Raw genomic sequence first — 20,695 nt, 5'->3', positions numbered from 1 at the left:
GACCTGCCACCCTCTCGTTAATACTACAGAATTCCTGTATGTTACCAGCTATATTGTTATTAATCAGGAATCAGACTCCTAGTTCTCGTCTCTCCGCTAAGCCCCGGTAGCACAGGAGCTGCCCGCTTTTTACCACTGTATGTGCTTCTTGTGGCCTCCTAACTTCACTGAGCCCTAACATATCCCACTTACTACCTCTAATTCCTCCAATAGCATTGCTACACTCACCTCACTAGATAACGTTCTAGCGTTAAACGTTGCCAGGTTCATATTTCAATGGTGGCCTGTCCGGAGCCAGGCATTCTTAGCACCATCTGCTGCGTCGCAGGTCTGACCGCTGCCGTGGTCAGTTGCTTCGCAGCTGCTGGGGACTCAGGGCCGGGGTTTGATTGTTGGTTCATATAGGAGGTTGTGGCCAAGTACTGCACCAGGGTGGCCAATCCTGCTCTGGGGAGGGAGTGAGTTACCGGTTCTGGTAGCGAGGATCAGGCCATACTCTAGGCCTGTTTATGCAATTTTATCAACAAGCGGACTTTTTAATTTATTCCGGTGGAAAATTGCGCGAAACCGGGATTCCGACCACGAACCTCTTCCATGCGAGGTGGGTGTTCTACCTCTACGCCAGCGCTCCAGTGCAGCGCTGGCGTAGTTATGCATAACTAGTGTAACACGTCATGTGAGATGAGGAACTATCGCCCTTTTAGTGGCGTTGCGCGACTGACAGGAGAAGTGGGCGTGTTCCTTAAAAGCATTTGACCAATCGCGGAGTGCTGATAGCAGAATTGTAATAGAAAAGGTTGGGATAGTTATATATATATATATATATATATATATATATATATATGCATATATATTGTCCCAAGGCTGCCATGTTGCATTGGGTATTCATCCCGTATTCTATTTACGTTGGTGAGGACTATCTTGAGCAATGTCGACAGTTTTTGGCTGCAGCTGTTTGGTGCGGTCTCACTGCATTTTAGTGTCATGCTTTTGTTTTAGGTTTCATTAATGATACAGGTGAACATGAAGTGTGATTACAATACCGTTGGACCATTGCTTTGCATTTTCCTATCGACATGTGTCCCTTCTGACGTCATCTGTTAATTTCATCTTGAGTCTGATTCAACATAAGAGGTAGAGTAGCACACGTGGCTTGGCGGAAGAAAAAAAAAGGTATACATTTTATTTATTCTAAAAGTGGGGATCGCTTTTTTGTTATATACGCCGAAAGCTTCAGCTGTCTAGGTAAATTATGCTGTTTCAAACTATACAATAAATACCTCATTTCTCCAAACCTTTATGCGTTCTGCCAGGCATTCAGTAGTTTCTCCTGGTTTACATGGTGAACTATGCGATTCACCGTAGTTATGTTTCGTTGGAGTAGCAAAAGTGTTCTGGGGGACGAGCACTAAATATCTAATTTGTGTGGGTTCACTGCAGCTTTCGTAGAAAGTCACTTTTTCAAGCGTTCCAAGGTGTTGTACCGTGGTTATTCCAAATGCTTTTCCGGCTCCTAAACAACGGCACGATGTTCCCACTTCAATTTTTATGAAAATCGGGATATGTTTTGATGTAATGCACTGCGCAACGCTCACGTGCTTGTTTTAACTGTAACGTTGTAAATTATTACTGAATACTGATTTTTTTTCCAATATTCTTGTTCATCATACGAAACTCGCCGTGGTAGTTGAGCGCTGCTATGGTGTTCTGCTGCTATGTACGAGATCACGGGATTAAATTCCGGCCTCAGTGGCCGAATTTATATCGCACAAAACTGCAAAAACCACCCGTGTTCCCTGCATTCGGGGTACGTTGAAGGGCCCCTTGGGGTCAAATTACCCGGAGTCCTCCACTACGGCATCCCTCGAATGGAATCGTGGTTTTCGCATGTAAAACCCAAGAATTCAATTCCGTTCGTTATACAAGGCTCCCAGTTTGTTTCTGCAGTTTCTTTGATGAACTGAACGAGGCGCCTCGTTGAAATTGGGGAAAGGTAGAGGCCCGGTATGTGTAACGTCTAGGCAACGAGTTAATTTCCTATTCCTTTACCCCCTGGTAGCAGCAGTACTAGTTAAAGAGGGAAGGTCTTTGAAGTCAGAAGTCGGCGCACTTCTATGATTTGAGTTCAGGGTGGCAACGCGAAGGAAGAGTCGGGTTTGCTAAAGAGACGCTTTAGTCAAACGCAAAGGCGTGTGTCCGAGTCCAAGCCCGTACTCCACTCCCCCCGCACAACCAAAACATGAATTTTCCAGCCTTCAGTTGCACAAAGGAGTCGCAAACTAGCCAATCACACGTACGAGTTCACATCATTGCAACCAATAGCACAACCACCTTCGTGCCGCACAAGGTACCGGTGGAAACAGTGGCACACTTTGCAACTCGCCAGGGGATAGGATTGTTAAAACACACGTGTAATCTCCTTATCCTCTACTGTCGTCCTCCCCCTTTCTCCTGTAAGCGGCCGTTACGCCAGCTGCCTCCCCCCCCCCCCCCCGCCCCCGAGAATGTTTCCATGAAACCACGGCTTATGTACTTTATGTCTGCGGGAAAGTGGGCTGCCCGGCCAGTAATGGGACAACTCAGTCCCCCGCGCAAATGTGGCCCGGCCAGTTTGAAATCCAAGCACCATAATTGGGGCCCGATGGCGATCGCGCAACAAAGAATCCATCGGTCTTAGCCCGCTAAGGGGTGGCAAAGTTATTGCCGTTTTCACAGACATTCTCAGAAAGCGGACGCGGATGCCGAACATTGACACTCAAACCAGCTGGGCAGTGCCGCGTCGCCCAATTTCCGTGACAATGATGATCAACGGGACACGTGGGAAGAAGCGCACGGGCGTCAGCGGTGGTGGTGACCTCAAGCACCCCCTATCTTTCATCCTCAGGCCGGTCTCCCTGAACGCCCGCCTTCACTCGGACCCTCTAGCCATTTGTTCCGAGCGAGGGTGCAGATCTGGTGCCTCTTCAACGGTGCAGCCACTAATTCGATTTCTTTCCACGCGGGGGTGTTTCCCGCGTCCCCTCTTCGCACAACCCACCTGCGTCCTTCGTTTCCGGTTATTGCCCGATACAGGAGCGTCTGGGATCGTCCAGCGTTTTGCTGTAGTCTTAATTGGGCGACAAAACAGCAAGACCAACTTCCTAACCTCAAACTGACTGCACGATTCGAAAAGGCGGATTAAAAGCGAACTTTTAAACTGGTCTATACCGTCATAAGGACCTTTAATAAGCATTGTGAGACATACCGCTAGGCTGGCGTAATTACAGTGACAGTGTGCCGCACTCGGCCTGCTACGGTGTGCTTATTGCGCTTGCTTGCTGGTTGCAAGCTTTGCGAGGCTTTCCTAACGCTGAATACTGCAATTATGCGGTATTCCTGCGTGCCATTGTTCGCGCCGAGTCAGCGTAACAAGGAGCCAGGTGCCTCGTTTCACGAGATACCCGCCGATCTCAGCGCACGTGCACGGTGGCTCAAAGCGATTTCCAGGTAGTACTAGGAGCCAAATTCCACTTCCAGTTTTTCGGTTGTGTGCAGCCTGCATTCCAACGCATCGGACTTCAAAGATAACTGCAAGAACCAGCAGCTGAAAGTCGGCCTTGTGCTGAGCACTTTCTCTGGCTTCCCTTCCTACATGAGAAAGGCTCCCGCAACAGCAAGAAGGGATGCCAACATTCAGAAAAGCAAGCGAGGGCCTTCAACAGACGGTTCGTCAATGCTATGCTTGGTCGATGGGTGTACCAGCGGAATGGCTACATCAAGCATTGCCTCTCTATGCAGCGAAAGTTGAAGTACTCCGTACAACGCAAGGCAAGTTGGATATGAGTGTGCCTTGATCAATGCAGATGAAAGTGCAGTGTGGTGTTTCTTAATCAACGTAGCGACTCCGTAGTCGCAAGGACACAGTTAAGGCAGGTGCTAGTTTTTCAAAACACATGGATGTCGCAGACCAATGTTTAAGCAACGTGCTCCTACGGTGTTCAGACGTCCACGACAGCGTGTTCTTCAAGCGTTTTAGTCGAACGGAAACGATGGCGGGAAAAAGAGCGAGCACTAAAAAAAAAACGAAATGAAATGCTTCACAGGACTGTAAATATCTGCAAGAAAGAGCTGCAAGAACTCAAAGAGCAAAGCTACGTGAACGCATTTATGGAAGTTGCATCCGATGTGGAAGAGCGAAATATGTAGGCGACGTTTTTTCTGGACCAGATAAAAAACTACAAGAAGCGACGGCCAGCACTGTCAGAGCTAACAGTGAGACATTGCATCATTCTAAGAAGCTTGTCTGCCAAGGCCTATGAACATCTGAGGTCCGAGGAGCTGCTGAAATTTCCATGTCGAAATACCCTGCAGAAATGCATTGGGAGAATATCTCGAGAAATCGGATTTAGTGAATTGATGCCCTGGTGCCTGCAAGCAAAACTTGCATCGCTACATAGTCAGGGGGCTAAAACATGTGGACTTGTTATGGATGAAATGAGAATCCAAAAAGCTGGAATATTATACTCATAGAGACGCTTTTGTTGGGGAAGTTGATTTCAGTTCTGACCTACAGGACATTGTTTCTGAATAAAAAAACTGCACTCTGGCTAACTCTCTCTTGTGCTTCCAGCTTTGCGGCCTGCTCGGGAAATTAAAAATACCAGTTGCTTACTTTTTTACAAAGGGATGCACCGGTGAGCAGCCCGCCAGTTGCATTCACCACGTCATCCGAAGAGTAGAAGATATGGGATTTGATGTCGTGGGTCGCGTCACCGATAACCATCGGATAAAAGTCGTTACAATGGATATATTGTGCAGAGGGGACGCGAAAGCACCTGTTCCTCGTCCCTCTAAACGCACGAAACCTCTATTCCTTGCCTTCGACCAAAGTCGCATTGGGAAAAATATAAAATCACAATTCCTGGCGAAAGATATATGTGCTTCGCAAGAAATATGTTCCAACTATTTGAAGACATCGCACAGAATGCAACAGCCCTCGACAATATGGCCGATACGGTTCTTTACGCGCAAGCACTTGTATCCCCCAAACATTGAAAAAACGAATGTGCGGCCAGCTGTGCAATTCTTCAGCGCTCCAGTAAGAGCAGCGTTAGGCTACCTGAAGAAGGAGGCTCACCGTACTTGTGATGCCGACTTTGCAACAGGAGGGCCAACAATACATTCATGAAAGTCATAGCGAAGTGGTTTACTCTCATGAGTGTGAGCAACTGTGAAAAGCACATTCATTGAAATGGTCCTGACGCACGCCAATTCAAATCAGTTTATGATAAGAGACTGACATGGCTTGAATTCGAATTTCTTGCTTACGTGCATGAACTCAGAAAGTAGAGCAAACCTGCGAACTTTCCCACAAAAGGAACCTACCATGCACTAGTGATAACGAAGGCGAATGTCGAGTACATTCGACATCTGCTTCTTGTCAGAAAGGTCGAGTTTGTGTTAACAATAAAAATGTCAAGTGACCTAATTGAATCCTTGTTTGGATTCCAGCGCTGCAGTGTCGGGTGCAATGATGCACTGGATGTAAGAAAGTGCTGTATACGAGCAGGAGAAGATGCTCAAGACTGGAATTGTTGCTACTTCGAGTGATAGCAACATGCAGAGTTCATCCTCTTTCTCAGCCAAAAAACTAATTCCAGCTAACCAGCACTACCACCCACTCAATGAAGCGATGGAGAAGCTTCACAATGTAGCAGAGGAGAAACTGTAGGACCAGTAGGTCAGCACAATGCCACCAGTTTTGGGGCTCTCGTGTCAAGGCGACACAAACGCACATCACATTTAGTGCTGAAAGTGGACGTGTCGGTTTAGTTCACGCCGCTCCCCAGCAATACAAATATTCACAAGAGACATTTTGTTCATGTTGCGCACCGTCATGAACGTGAGTTTTCGTAATTTGGGATAACAATTCTAGTGACATCATGGTAGTAGGCTTCAGACAATTTCACCGTCATATTCTACGACTTCAGGCGATGCAGCGAAAGAAAATACAGCGTCAAGATTGTCACTTGTGGTTACATTGCTCGGAAAAGCTTTAGTGCCCTGTTATTCAGCTTGCCGTTTTCCAAGCCGCATACATCCACGTTCTGCGGCACCTTACGCTGCGTAGTCAAGACACCTGTTCCTCTAATCGCTTCTTTCGCGCATACACATCCGCAGCGCTATCAGCAAGTTTCTCTTGGATTTTGCCGATGGCTTATGCTGCTGCTTGTAGCTGCGTGATCAGAGCAGGCGACATCTGTCGCGATAGGGACGCTCGATACTGCGCTTCTCCGTAAAGGCGTGGTGACATGTTAGGCTGCGCCGCCATATTGTGTCAGAACACGTAAAGCGGCGCTATGACTGACACCGGGAACTTACTTTCTGCAGTCGGGGCTGACACTGTCAAAATGTCAAATTTTCGTAGTTTGTTCGATTACCTGCATTGTGATATTCACATGCCACCTTAAAAACGAACGTTAAACGCTTACAGTAAAGGAATAATAAGTTTTGGGACCAAAACATAACTAGTCGTTTTTGTCGCAGTTTCGCTTCCGCTAACAAATTTCTTTAAAACACAACGTTGATGCATATTGTGTACACTAATGGTTTTAGAGGTTGACTTTAAAAAATACTGACGCAACTTATGACCTGAAAGCTTTAGCTGGGCCATGCCATGAAAAGATTTATGGCAAAACAGTGTGAAGAAAGAAAGCAGGGGCCCTATAACGTGAATCTATTCCAATATGGTTTTATTCCAATCTCCTGACGTCAAACTTGCGTAACCGCTCACGTAAGCATCGGGCGATCACCTGCAGGGTTGTCTGAACAGACCAATCAAACGTTCTTGAAGAAAGCGCTTTGTTCGTCGTACATGTTCTTCTTTTAGTCCGCGTCTTCGTAGCGCTCTTTCCTTCAAGTATGCAAAACCAACTCGCCCACATCAAGCTTCTGCTCTCTCAAACGTTCTGCTCGTTAACAGCAGGTCACTTTTGTCTGCTGTAAAACGAATAGCATTGCCTACACTGAACGTCTTGTCTTACCTAATTGGCTGAGGAGCGGTGAGGAGCACGCTCAACTGGAGAGGGGTTCGATGGGGCCTAGCCACTGCAATGGATACTGATAACCGGACAAAGAGGGTGGTGTCGGCATCTGCGATTGGTCCACTTTCTCTTACTTATTTGTGGTCGCTGGTTGAAATTCGCGGTGGCATGCAACGGAAGCTTAAGAATGGCGCTAAAACGGATCATCAGCAAAGAAAATTTGGCAAAACGAGGTAGTAAACGTGCCGAAAGTTGTAGAAAAACTTACACGGCCACGGAAATAGTTTTATTGCACGAAAATAAACACATGCTCTCCGGCAGGGGCGAGAAGGCAGTGCCTGAGCGATCGGCAGCAGCCATTTTTTATTCCTTTCGGAACGGGGTGGCCTGCGGCTATTCAGAATAAAAGTGAGTTTTGTTCAGCATATTAATGCATCTTGAACGCATGCACATCATTTTACGCGGTGCGTTTTTGCGATTTTGTGATGTCGCGTGACAGGCAGGGGAAGTGGGCGCCACCCGAAAACGTTTGACCAGTGACCGAGAGGTAATGCTAAAAAGGCGTCGAATGAAAAATAAAATTTTTCAATTTTTCGGTGAAATCGCGTGCATAATCAGTGTGCACAGGTCATATCAGATGGGAAGCTATCGCGGTTTTCGTGACGTCGCGTGACCGAAAGTTGAGGTGGGGGTGGTCAAAAAAAGCTTTTGACCTATCGGGGAGGGCTGATTGCAGTATTGGAATAGAAAACTTTGGAATAGTTTTAAGTCATAGCGCCCCAGTTTACCAATAGCTGAAGATAATATATTCAGATACAAATCGGGTGTGAGAATAGGAATGGTAAAAAGCACGTGATCGGAAACAGTCTTACATTAAAAGACACACACTATGCGAGGGTCAAAAAGCGAACTGAAGGTCGCGGTTTCCACAACAGCCTCAGTTGACGAAATTCAAACGGGGCAAAACGCAAAAAAAGCGCTCGTGGACTTAGACTTGGCGTACGTTAAGAAACCCTAGGAGTTCAAGAATATTTAGAAGCGCCTCACTCCACATAACATCAGATCGTTGTTTTGGCTCGCAAAAGCAGAGAATTTATCATTATTAATAACTGGAAAGGAAACGCCTTACAAATACAGTGCCTAAATATATTTTTGAAAAGCCTATCTTTCTTATTACCGTTATGCAACGACCTATGATGAGCACAGAAACTTGAGAAAGCAAAGCATAGTGATACATCTCTCTTAAAGAAAGGGAATCTTTATTTCCAGATAATACGTCGTTTCATTAGGTGTTGAAAATCACCCAGTACAGATAAGATAATTACAGCCATTGAGATGCATTACTGGATAGGCGGACATTACTTGCATGAGAAATGAAAACATATATTCAACAGAACACAGTAATTCACTAATCAACTACACAATAATTACTTTATGACACATATGGCCTTTTGTGAATCGTAGCTGGTCATTGTGCAAGCCAATTCCACTTCAACTGAATTTCCTGATTCACACCAGATTGATGATGTGTGCTACAAAACCCGCCATGAAAATTCCCTGTTCCCCACTTCATTTGTAACAAAAGGCTACGGTGCTCATTGAATCGCAAAAGTATCTGGAAGAGCTATGTATTTCTTCCCACGCTTTGGGAAATATCGATAAACAGGTGTCGTCCGCGACATCTATTTCAAGTGGATACGCCTTGCAGTCTCAACGGCTACAATTCGCAAATCGCTAAATGTGCCGCAATGTGATTAATTGTAAAGTTAAATACCGAATTTGTGCTTATTTTTCAATAGGTGTTTTGATTTCCTATGCTATTACTGTCGGCGTCTTCGAATTACCCAGCTACAGGAAAGGAAGGATGCTATGGGCCTCATGCGATTATTGAAAATTGTGGAACACTCAGGAATGACCACCTACGTTGTCGGGGAGTTTGGTGTTGTTGTGGCTTAGCATTTATACTTGCACTCATGGTACCAGCCAGATGTAGCGCGGGATATGTAATACACAAGTAAAACCGCCGCAGGTGTGCAATCCGAAAAGAAATGTAGTTCGAGGCAGGTCGCCAACACATTCAGGCTGTGTGAAGCTACAGGAGGCCATGAACACAAACCCGAGGGCATTGACAATGGCAAGTTTATGTTTGTATGCTTATTACAAACATAAAATATATCAGTTCAAATCACCACTTGTGTCGGTTTAACGGTAATAGAAGCAAAATCAACCTTCACATTCATTAGGCTACAGATGGGGCACCTCTTCAAGTAAAGAGAGTCGCCTACTGTCCATCGCAATTAGACGTTTACATCTACATGGCTAACTGTCTAGCAGATATTAGCCGACGAATTGAAACGACGGTTATGACGATTGACCATGACGGATACTTCGGACGCCCACGCGAAGCAATAAGCTGTGGGTGGTTTTTCAGTTTTTGACTTGCACTAACCGAAGTGCATTTTTCCAGTCGCGGCTACAATAAGATCATGCGCTTCATAGATGACCGGCGTGCGAGGAAAACCACAATTACTAAATACGATCTTGTGAGCGAGGTACTTGTAGGCTACAGCGCTGCCTTTTCCTCCAATGAACACAGTGAGAGAATCTTTAGTGTCACTGCAGATGTCGTCAGAAAAGAAAAGAATGGATGAGAAAAAATTTTTCAACAGCGTTCGTATTGAAGATGAGCAACGTGTGAAGGAGTGCAGAGGATTCAGTGAATGAGCCAGCCGAGTTGTTTCGATTTAGAGGTATTTTGTGGCATTTAATATAGGTAAGAGAGTAACTATCTGCTTATTGACAATTTTTTAATGATTCCTCAGTTGATTTTGAGGGACAGTGATTCCGCTTCCGCAGTGACGCTCAAGAAGAGTTTTTAACTGCCAATGAAACTTGGGAATCCAAACTAGTGCCAGATCTTTCATATACCCTATACCGACGCTTCGGAAAGACCACAAGCAGTCAACTAGTCTACGTCCCATAGCTATAACACCGTGTATCTGAAAATTGCAAATGCAAGTCTTAGCATCTGCAAATGCTAAGCACGAGAAAACAGCAGTATATCAAACACGTATAGCTGGGTTTGCACCTTACGCAGGCTGGTTTCCAGCCGAACATGCGCGCACATGACTGCCTATGATTGCTACGCAAAGTGACCAACCGTGAGTCTGGCAAACAGGCACCTCGGCATTCTAGCAGTAGATATGCGTAAAGCAATCGGCAACGCGAAACAAGCGGTCACCCCATAGCAATTAGCAGCCAGGTACTCAAGCCAAATAAAATACAATTGGATCCACAGATTTCTCTAAAGCATACAAATCCAGCTGTATGGAAAGGCATCGGGATGGAGTACGAAGTCTTACTAAGCGGATAGTGGGGTACCCTAGGGCTATATGTCCTCGGGCATATACTATTCAAGCTGGCCATGACATGGGTGGTGCAAAGTTTTAAGCGAGACACAGTAGCCGGTTTTATAGTTATGCCAACGAAATCACGGTATGGATGGAAGCGACATATTATTCGGAAGTGCACGTCATGCAAATCCAACTGCAAGGAGCGATGCTCAGCCATACCGATGCTCTAAATAACCTCGGACTGCAACTGTCACCACAGAAGACAAAATTGATGAACGTAAACAGAAAGAAAGTGACTAATGTAAGCAAACATCCGGTTACACATCGCCCAAAGCGACATAACGTCGACTAATGGACAAATTTGGTTATTCGGGGCATCAATTCCTAGCTGCAAAAGCTCCTAGCAAGGGATCCGCACATTAAGCACAAACGGAGACCATTGTTGCATATGGTTCCACAAATATCAAGCAAGTATGAAGGAGGGCATCAGAAAGCATGCTAAACCCTTCCGAAACAGTAAGGATTGGAAGGATTCTTTACGGAGCATCCATGTACGGCTTCTCTAAAGGAGACCTTGGCGATATCCAAATGTTGCAAAACGCGACCCTTCGTGCGATAACTGGGCTAACGAAGCATGCAAGGAACGAGGACCTGTTCAAGCTGCTAATCATACCACACATTCGAGACATAATCAATGAAGCACAAATACAAAAGTTATACTGCATAGAAAAGATGACTTTGGGAGAACAGATTATGGCATGGGGTAATAAAGTCCACGCAAAGCCGGGGCCCTCAGAATTCACCACAGCGCCGCCATGGAAAGCACCACTGGGCAAACGGAGGCAAGAACACTGTATGGCCAGGAGAAACACAGAATCTCGAAATATATTTGAAAAGAGATTGGAACTAAGAATGCCGTACCACACCGTTGACGTCTGAACGGACGCTACAATCAGAAACGAAATAGCATGACCTTGTTTAGCACATCTGTACCCAACACAGTGGCCATCACACACGCCAGCTTCCCGGGGGTGCGAGTTTACACGCAGAACTGTCGCCATATCGGAAGCAGTCAGCACCATTTTAATTCACATGTGACCCATTGCATAGCAGAGTTCGCGAAATTATTATCAGATCGGTGCTCACTCGTAGGACGTGGTGGTCGAATTACCGGAGATTACGACAGAGTTTGCTGTCACCAAGGGCACTAGCAAATGGCTAAAACGAATACAGGACATTCAAATGTTGAAATTCTGTGTACACCGGCGCACACCGGCACGGATGGGGAAGGCGCACACACTCTCGCAGTTAGCGCGCAAGTGGGCGGGCTTGATAATACGTACAGCACGGCACGCACCATTTCCCCGCCATACCCTGCCTACCAAAATATCCACCTAAAGGAATGGGCTGAAGGCTCTCCTAGCAAAGCACCGATGCAGTGCATCGCACCAAATTTAAAGCAGAAGGTACCTCAGTCCACTTGTTTGACGGCAAGGGCAGGCTTAGTCGCACGGACAATGTTTTTTTTAAGAAAGGTATGGCCACCGCTGCATGCACACTATACATACTTGTCAAAAGTCACCAAACCAGAAAAGCTGCGACTGTGAACACCTGTTACTAGTGCACGCACTGTCAGGAGTCATGCAGAGCTGAATTCGAGTACTGTATTTCAATTCACGCAGCTTTTTTTTTTAAATTGAAGCTCCACAATCAACACTTACTGCATGGAGCCATTATAATTCCAGGCAAGTGAACGTAAACTAACCTTGAAAGACATTAAGCCGTCTCGACATATGGCAGAGAAAGTGGCTTGTTCGAGTAGTGTATGAAGGGTCAACCAGTGCTAGAGTGACGGAACTGAATATACACCTAGTAATACCAGTCTGCATAAAGCAGGTGACCAAGTACTGAAATGAATATGCGCCTCAGTAAACAATCGAGGAACATGAATTCCTTTCCCACCTATTCTTTAACAGCGGGCCAGAGCCCTCCTTTTCCTTACAAAATGGCTTTGTTAATTCAATTGTCCAATGGGCACTACGTCTAGGCTACCGCCATGATTGGTACGTCATGAGAGGCGGCAGCTGAGAAATAAATATAATCGAACGAAAGTAACCTGCATATTATGTCAATAATGGTTCGTAAGAGGAGAGCCATACCATTGCTGGGCTTGGTATGGTAAGTGATTTTTCGCGGCCGCTCTCAACTTCCTGACAATTCTGACACTTCTTTCCTGTAGGATCCAGAAGCCACGCCGTGAGTGAGTAATTTCCAGTGGATTGGCGGCTAATGGTAACGATTGTGTTGTTTCCCAAGGCGTCATCAAGAAGGAATGGTTCTTGAATAGTTCCGGTGAAGCCCCTTGTTTCGTACATCACCTGTAAGGCGAAGGCAATCCTGGTTTATTTAAAGTACAATATGATACAATCATTTATATCCGTGAAATAAATGAAAGTCGTGGGTAAAGCTGCCTATCAGATCGGTTTGAGAGAAGTGCACAATGTAGCCACCTATGGACAACAGATTCGTTGGTACCAGCAAACGAAGGACAGTCTAACAACTTGTAACAAATACATCAGCGAAAAGCTTTCTAATATAGAACAAATATTTCCATGTAATACAGGATGCAAAGGGAACCATAGTTCATTGTGATAAAAGCAGCAAATATTTTTTTTCCAAGAGAGAAATTGGGTGAGATTCAGTTCAATACATAATAAATGTACGCTCTCTTCCCACATAGGTGTGCACTATACATGATATATCTGCACAAAGTAATTTGTTTAAGAAACAGCGAAGTTTTATTTTATCTTTTTTTTTTCTCGTGGTTGAGGCGAGTTACGCATTCTGGGTAATTCATAATACCTAGTTCTCACGACGGCTCTCGAACACAGTGGTGGACACACTGTAATGCCGAGGATAACATCGTATATTGAGTCGCTAAAAATATCACACTGTATCGTCAATTGTTTCTATCTTAAGTCAAACACCGTAATGTTTGCTACGTTGGACACGAATTACCAACATGAATTCAGGAAAGGTTTCCCTTGCAAAAGCCATTACTAGAATTAGGTACAGAACTACATTTCAACATGAACCAGACCTCCAGACTGTATTTTTCTTGATTTCTCAAAAGCATTTGATGCTATCACCCATTGCCGTCTGATTTCTGAATTATCTGCCCTTCGATTAGACGCGCTTGCCTTATATTGGCTCCGTAACTTCCTTTCACTCCGCCGCACTGTAATTAGCCATTTACAATACTCCCTTTCTCGCGTAACTTCGAGCGTGCCACAGGGATGCGTCCTCGGCCTCGTATTGTTCTTAATCTACATGAACGACTTGCCAGCAAACACTTCTTCCTGCATGCGAATCTTCGCTCACGATTGCATCGTATATTGTCCAATAACCTGGGCCGAAGGCCACTTAACGCTGCAAAACGACCTTTACCGCATTAACAACTGATGTAAAAAACGCTCATGTCGCTGAATACAGAAAAGTGGAAAATAATCTCCTTCACACGCAAGGAAAACATTTCCAACTAGTGCTACACCATTAACAGTTACCAATGGTCGCAGGCACCACCTCAAAAGTACCTTGGTATTCAGTTCACACCCAGCCTCTTCCTGTCTCACGGTATTACCACCATATGCACAAAAGGTTCCAAATCTTTAGGATATTTACGTCGCAATTTACTTAACTATCCCACTTACGTTCGTCAACTAGCTTATCAGACCTTCGTTCACCCACAGCCTCAATTCGCCGCATCTACCTGGTCCCCCTACCACAATTATTTAGTTAACATGCTTGAAGCGGTTCAGAATAGGGCCGCCCGCTTCATTTCACGCAATTATGACAACCGTAAAAGCAAAACACAAAGTAAGCTCAATCTTTCACTTGAATGCCTTAGTGCTGTTCGCGACATTGCCGTTTCTGCCTTTTTCCCAAATGCGCATACAGCAACAGACCATTCCCCCTTCATCTTGACGCTCCTTCCATTTAATCACGTCGGTTGCATAATCACTTAAGTTTCGCGCGATTATAAGGGTCAACTCACGCCTTCACCTCATCTGCTCTTCCTCGCGCCATACGTTTGTGGAGTGGTCTTCCAGCCAACATCGCATCCACACCAGACCAAGATAGTTTCCCTCAAATGCTGCACTCTTTCTTTTCGGAATGAAAACTTACTAGTTTTTCCAATTTTGTTTTACTTCCTGTGCCATGTCCTGTGTCCAACGCATGTATTTATTTATTTATTTTTATAGCTCTAATAACAATGATATCCCTCATTTTTTGTACAACTGCACGTGTTTTTCTGTTGCTGTTTTTTTTTTCAGTATCCCACTTTGCGCCGGACTGCATTTTTTCTATTGATAAATATTTTTACTGTGCACGCGATTATGTCCTGCGTTTTTATTATGCCCTATCGTGGTGCGTATTTCAAACACTGCCAACTGTTCCTGCGCTTAGAATCCGCATATTTGGTTGTTTACCTTTGGTTGTAGTTTCTCTTGTTGTTCCTGCTGTCATTGTGATTTGTATACCTTATTGTTCTTGTGTGCAGTTTTGCCATATGTATAATGCCAACGAATATTTTTTGATGTTATCTTTTTTCCTGCCATACCTTATATTTGCCGTCATATCACATTATCGTCGTTTCCTCTCCATTTCTTTGTGTTGAATTGCAAATTTGAGCCATATATTAGTACACTGATGACTTACCTTACACTTTTATTACCCCACTTACTATATGCCCTGTCAAGGGGCCTGTAAGCTATCTTCAATAAATAGATAAATAAGTAAATAAATCGTCAACTCATGGTCCACATAAACAAGCATTACGCCCATACTGGCTAATATTTGTGAGAGCAATGTTTAGTTTATGTTGACTTACTTGATTTCTTAGCAACCATTAAGAAGGTGTTTGACAAATGACAAGGATTGACATATTCAAATGAACCTTCATTCCCCGGACAATTGCCCTCTGGAACTATTTAGCTATTTGGTTACCGTTAGCATTGCGCTCGTATTTGGTGCGTTTGTTTTAACGTTTGATTTCAAGACACAATAGTCGCAACGTATGCCGCGATACTTAAAATTATAGCTTGATCATTAGCATTTACAATGCACGTAAAACAGTAATAACTGCTCGGACAGTTATTCAAATTTCGTATGGGAAAATTCAAGAAAGCACCGCAAGAGACACGGATCACCGAGTGAAAAATAAAATATACAAATTGTGCGCTTGTTTCCTAGTTCCTGACTGCTGCGAATGAGGTCCCATACACCAAAAAATTATCAAAGTGTGTTGGAGTAAATATTAGGCACCCAGCCCCCTGCCGGTCTATAGAGGTAGGGGGGGGGGTTGTTCGTGCTCGTCTGTCCTTCTCTCTATCTTCCCCTTCCACTCTCTCTTTTGATCCCCATTAACTCTTCCCCCCCTGCAAGGTAGCCAATTGGAACTACTGGTTAACCTTCCTGCCTTTTTTGTACTCTCTCTCTCTCTGTATTCTTCAGAGAGCATTTGCTTCTACTCATTGCAGCAGACACCTAGTTCCTTATATGCGGCACTTTTTACGCTAGCGAAACAATGGTTGTCAGGTTTGGGAAGCATGCAATAGCGTCGTCATACTTGGATGTTGTGTTCGATCAGCTTTTCTGTGCAAGCAAGGTGGTCTAGTGTGCATTCAAGTAGCCCTGGAGCCTCCTCATGCTTTGTTAGGTTCCTGTAAAGTAATGCTACAGTAATATCGAGTATTGCACCATATGCACAGTAATGCACAAGGGTACACACAGGAGCTATTCAAAATGCAAGAGATCAGAGTACTAGCCAAGCTACGGCCGAAGGTCGGTCTGGGATCAACTGCGTGCTTCTGTGCGAGTGGAAAGCCGGAAGGAAGGAAAGGATTTCGCGTAATACTTGTACACATGCTGATGAAGCACGGATGTATGAAAGCAACCCAAAGACGGAAAAATAATGTTTCATTGATATTAGTCGAACACAATCATCAAGATGACAGGCATTCGTGAGCGTATACCTTTGTTTGAAACATTGATAAACAGGCTATGTGCCTGATAGGAAAACTGACAACCCGAGAAACGCTTGTGTATATTCGCTGCTGCTCTCGTATAAAAATGACGCTGCTAAATCGACCAAACCGCAAATTTTGCGTCGTTTCATTGAGTATGTGAGCGCTACACGATAGGTTCGGCGAAACGTTCAACGGAAGCTTTGTTTTCCCCAATAGGCCGAAAGATTGCCAGATCTGAGAAACAGTTCAAGTTCAGTCCTCATTTCTGACGGTGTATAGCGCTGTTGGTATAGAATAATTCCAATAGAAATGTTTAACAACGCTTTGAAAGAACTGTCGATCGATCAAGTAGATCGCTTTCTCTGGGCGCGGTAGCGAAAGAGTTAGGCGGAGGTGCTCGCTGTCTGCCTAATGTTGTTTATGTCTACACTTAGCGATAGTGACCACGTGTTCATGATTAACTTTGTTGCACTGGTTGGAACGCCGCTTGATTTCTACTGTTACGTATTATAGTATCTTTCTTTTTTTTCATTTTGCTGTTCAGCAATTTCCCTTACTTGTCTCGAGTAAGTGCTATAAATATTAAAAAGGAATTGCTGCAACATTGCATAAGCGCGGTTCGAAACTACAATAAAGAGCAAACGTGTTTATGAGAAAGTTGTTGAGCAACTTGAAAATTTTCCGATCGAGCGTTCTATTTACTTCTACATGCTACACTAAAGTTATATCCAAACCTGAAATAAAGCCCGCGAAATAACATAACTGCCCCGCCACTTGTCGACCGTCCGCTTCACAAATCTAAAGCCCACAAGTTTATAACGTTACCCACCGAACTTATAACGCTAATATGTAGGTTGGACTTTCGCAAAATGTTCATAAGCCTAGTACCTGTTTCACGTGAACTGTAAGCTAATATAAAATGTGTTCACTTGTGATGAACAGGCGCTGTTTACAGAGCAGCGATCTGTTTTCTGCCTAGACTGAGAGAAATGTACACTTCAACACACTTCGATTGTTTTGAAAGACACCAGTTATTGGCAACATTAAGAACATATGAAGCTATATATAGATGTTTTAGTCACTATAATTTTGCTTCCTCTCTCAAACACCATAAATATTGTTCAAATCGCTGGAGCGACTGCTCCAAAAGGGGATTTCTACATGTTACGTGCATTTGAAAACGAAATTCAAAGATGGCTCTCAGCTAAATCCTTCTCCTAGTTCTCCAAAGCGCGCTAACGCACTTTGTCGTCGTGAAACCAAATAGGGGGGAAAATACGTGTACAAATCTCAACTGCCTCTACGAATATTCTTGGTTGTGTGTTAGAAAACCTGTACTTACAACCATGGGTTTGTGGGAGCGCTTCGTCTGGAAGTCCAACCTATCGAAAAAGACGGTCTTCAGGTCCAATGCGGGATTGTATCCTTCGCTTTGATAGCACTCGTCATTCGCAGACTGGAATATTTCCGCACCTGCTTTGACTGCTGCTATTTGTGGCGTAAATTCAAGGTGGGAGGGGGCCGTGGTACCCTCGCAGTCGACCACCGATTCACTGGTGTTACATTTCGCAGTTTCATTGGGAGTAATAAGCACCTGAAAGTGATAGATACACCAGAAGGTCCTTGATTACTGAACCTGTGCAGTCTATCACATGAGCGGACGTTGCTGGTGAGCCATCAGTTCACGAATTGGCTCCTACGTTTGCACATCAAATATGAGAAATTCTGCAGCACCAACGGCAACAAACATTCACCTACGAATTACCGTCCCCGTGCTGAACCCAGCTGAACATTACCCGAACATATAGTTTTTGCAAACCTTGCAGACTTTCTGCACCGAAACTTATTTTTACGGGTAAGAACAAATGAACCCTCTGTGAAACCTGTGAGATCACTTTTGAAGCTGCGAAAGAAGCGATTAATGGAGGAGGAATGCGCGTGCAGGTGAAGGCAATCGCCGCGTCCACGCGCTTTCCGTTTATGCTGCCACGACGCAGTGTTCTTTGTGAATGTTCGTGGCATCCAAGCGCTTGAGCGTAACCAGCGTTCACGAAGAGCAACGTCGCTGGAACGTTTTTGTAATGTCAAAAACCCGTTTTCCCCGTTTAGAGTCTTGTGAAAACGATGAGTAAATTGCACGAAGAGATTAAAACAAGTACCTGAGTAGTATTCACTTCCCTGTTGGCACTCATATTCGCTATAAAAATCATGTGGACAATAAGAGCTCGTTCACTCAGTTGACGCTGTCATCCCACCATGGTGCTGTCGCGTTATCAATGGCGGCGCTCTTGTCTTTTGCGCGTAGCGCCTTAGAATGTCACGACGAGCGCGAAGTGCGTTTGGCTGCAAAAACGACAAAGCCCAAGTGCACACGCCATCCCACTGCAGTCCACTGGCGAACGGCGGAGGGAGTGCTGGGCTAAGCTTTCCTGTGCTGGTATGCATTGTGAGCTGTTTGCATGCAAAATTGACACGACATGGTCTCACCTCTTGCAGCTTCTATGTGACGCCTGAGGGCCACTGGCGGTGGTCCTCCCTAGGACAGCGCCGCGAATAGCCTAATTTATCTGTGCCAGGCTTAAAAATAGCGCTGATTTTTGTGTTGCTGCTGTGCTATTTCAAACGTCTATGAATGAAGGAACTAATTTTGTTTGCCTTTTCAAGAAAGGGGAGGGGCCGGGGGGAGAGAGGGAGGTCCATGTCCATAGGATTGTGGGCTTCGCCAGGTAGTTGGCCTTTAGCCTTTCGCCTGAAATGCCTATACACGCTGCATATAGGCAAGTTATGTTGATGCATATTCTCGCTGCAGCGGAGCAGTTTCTCGGGTTCCTAGGGACATGCGCCAACGCGTCGACCCCACGTATCGTCGAAACGCCGTCCGAGTAGCTCGAGCGCAACGTTATGTATTTCAATGCGTCGCTTTATGAAAGAAACTGCACATTTCTAAGCGATTATGTTTATTTGGCGCTATCTCGAATTTTCGTGGTAGTCAGTGGCGTATAGTTGTAAAAGACTATTCAAAGATTGCGATAGAAGCGCGACGTGTTATGGCGCAACCAAATTGCAGGACGCGTGCGTCGGCGACGGCGAAATAATGTACCTAGTGGAGGCGTCCATATTCTTCTGCAACCGATCTGCGCTGGCGTTGATGCAGCTCGAGTGGATCCACACATGGAAGACCGGCGTATATGCATAGTCCCCTCTTTTATACCGTTACGCATGTGTTGTTTAACGGCTCCATCCTTGATGAAATTAGGCAGTCGAAAAACAAGCGCTACATAAAACTATCACTGCAGCAAATAAATGCCTTCAAGAGCCTGAGTATTTCAAAGAGACATGAACGATAAACTCATATCATAAGAGGCCAAAGACCACTGTCACCAAGGACAACATAGGAAAGTTAGTTGTGCCTAATAAATAAAATAAAAATGATAAATTTATGGGAATGAAAGCGGGTGAAAAAATTACCTGCCGCATGTGGGGAACGATCCGACAACCTTCGCAGTACGTGTGCGATGCTCTACCAATTCAGATACCGCGGTGCCATTTCCGCATCCACTTTCTTGGGTATTTATGTTTCCTAGTAGAACCCTGGCAGTGTCTGCCACTGCCACCACACACAAACCTTGGTGGTGGATGGAGAACATCTTTTCTGACGCAGGCGTCACGAGAACGTGATCTTTTTGGGTGAAGGCAACCGGTCAATAAATCCACACATGCTACCTGAAGGCATGAGAAGTGGACTACCTGAAGTGAATGAAGAAACAACTTCCCGCAGGTAGGGAACGATCCCCCAACCATTGCATTATGTGTGCGATGCTCTACCAATTCAGATACCGCGACGCCATTTCCCCGTCCACTTTCTTGGGTACTTATGTTTCCTAGTAGAACCTGGGAGTGTCCGCCACCGCCACCACTCACAAACCTTGGCGGTGGATGGAAAACATCCTTTCTGACGCAGGCGTCACGAGAACGTGATCCTTTTGGGTGAAGGCAACCGGTCAATAAACCCACACATGCTACCTGAAGGCATGAGAAGTGGACTACCTGAAGTGGATGAAGAAAAAAGTTCCCGCAGGCAGGGAACGATCCCACAACCATTGCATTACGTGTGCGATGCTCTACCAATCCAGATACCGCGATGCCGTTTCCGCATCCACTTTCTTGGGTACTTGTGTTTCCTAGTAGAACCCTGGGAGTGTCCGCCACCGCCACCACTCACAAACCTTGGCGGTGGATGGAAAACATCCTTTCTGACGCAGGCGTCACGAGAACGTGATCTTTTTGGGTG

At 45.1% G+C, this 20,695-nt stretch overlaps 1 protein-coding gene across 1 annotated transcript in view; it reads right to left on the bottom strand.

The window, feature by feature from the left end:
- The window catches only part of LOC135907508 (calcium-activated chloride channel regulator 1-like), a 177,139-nt gene that overhangs the window by 45,362 nt on the left and 111,082 nt on the right, over positions 1 to 20,695 (bottom strand). The window contains exons 10-11 of the mRNA XM_070520903.1: positions 17,747 to 17,998; positions 12,535 to 12,753 (exon numbers count right to left, since the gene is read on the bottom strand). Coding sequence (XP_070377004.1) covers positions 12,535 to 12,753; positions 17,747 to 17,998 — 471 coding nt within the window. The remainder of the gene's footprint in view (positions 1 to 12,534; positions 12,754 to 17,746; positions 17,999 to 20,695) is intronic.

This window comes from Dermacentor albipictus, chromosome 6 (assembly GCF_038994185.2).
Source record: "Dermacentor albipictus isolate Rhodes 1998 colony chromosome 6, USDA_Dalb.pri_finalv2, whole genome shotgun sequence".
Lineage (NCBI taxonomy): Eukaryota > Metazoa > Arthropoda > Arachnida > Ixodida > Ixodidae > Dermacentor > Dermacentor albipictus.
This window is presented reverse-complemented; position numbering and strand designations above follow the sequence as displayed.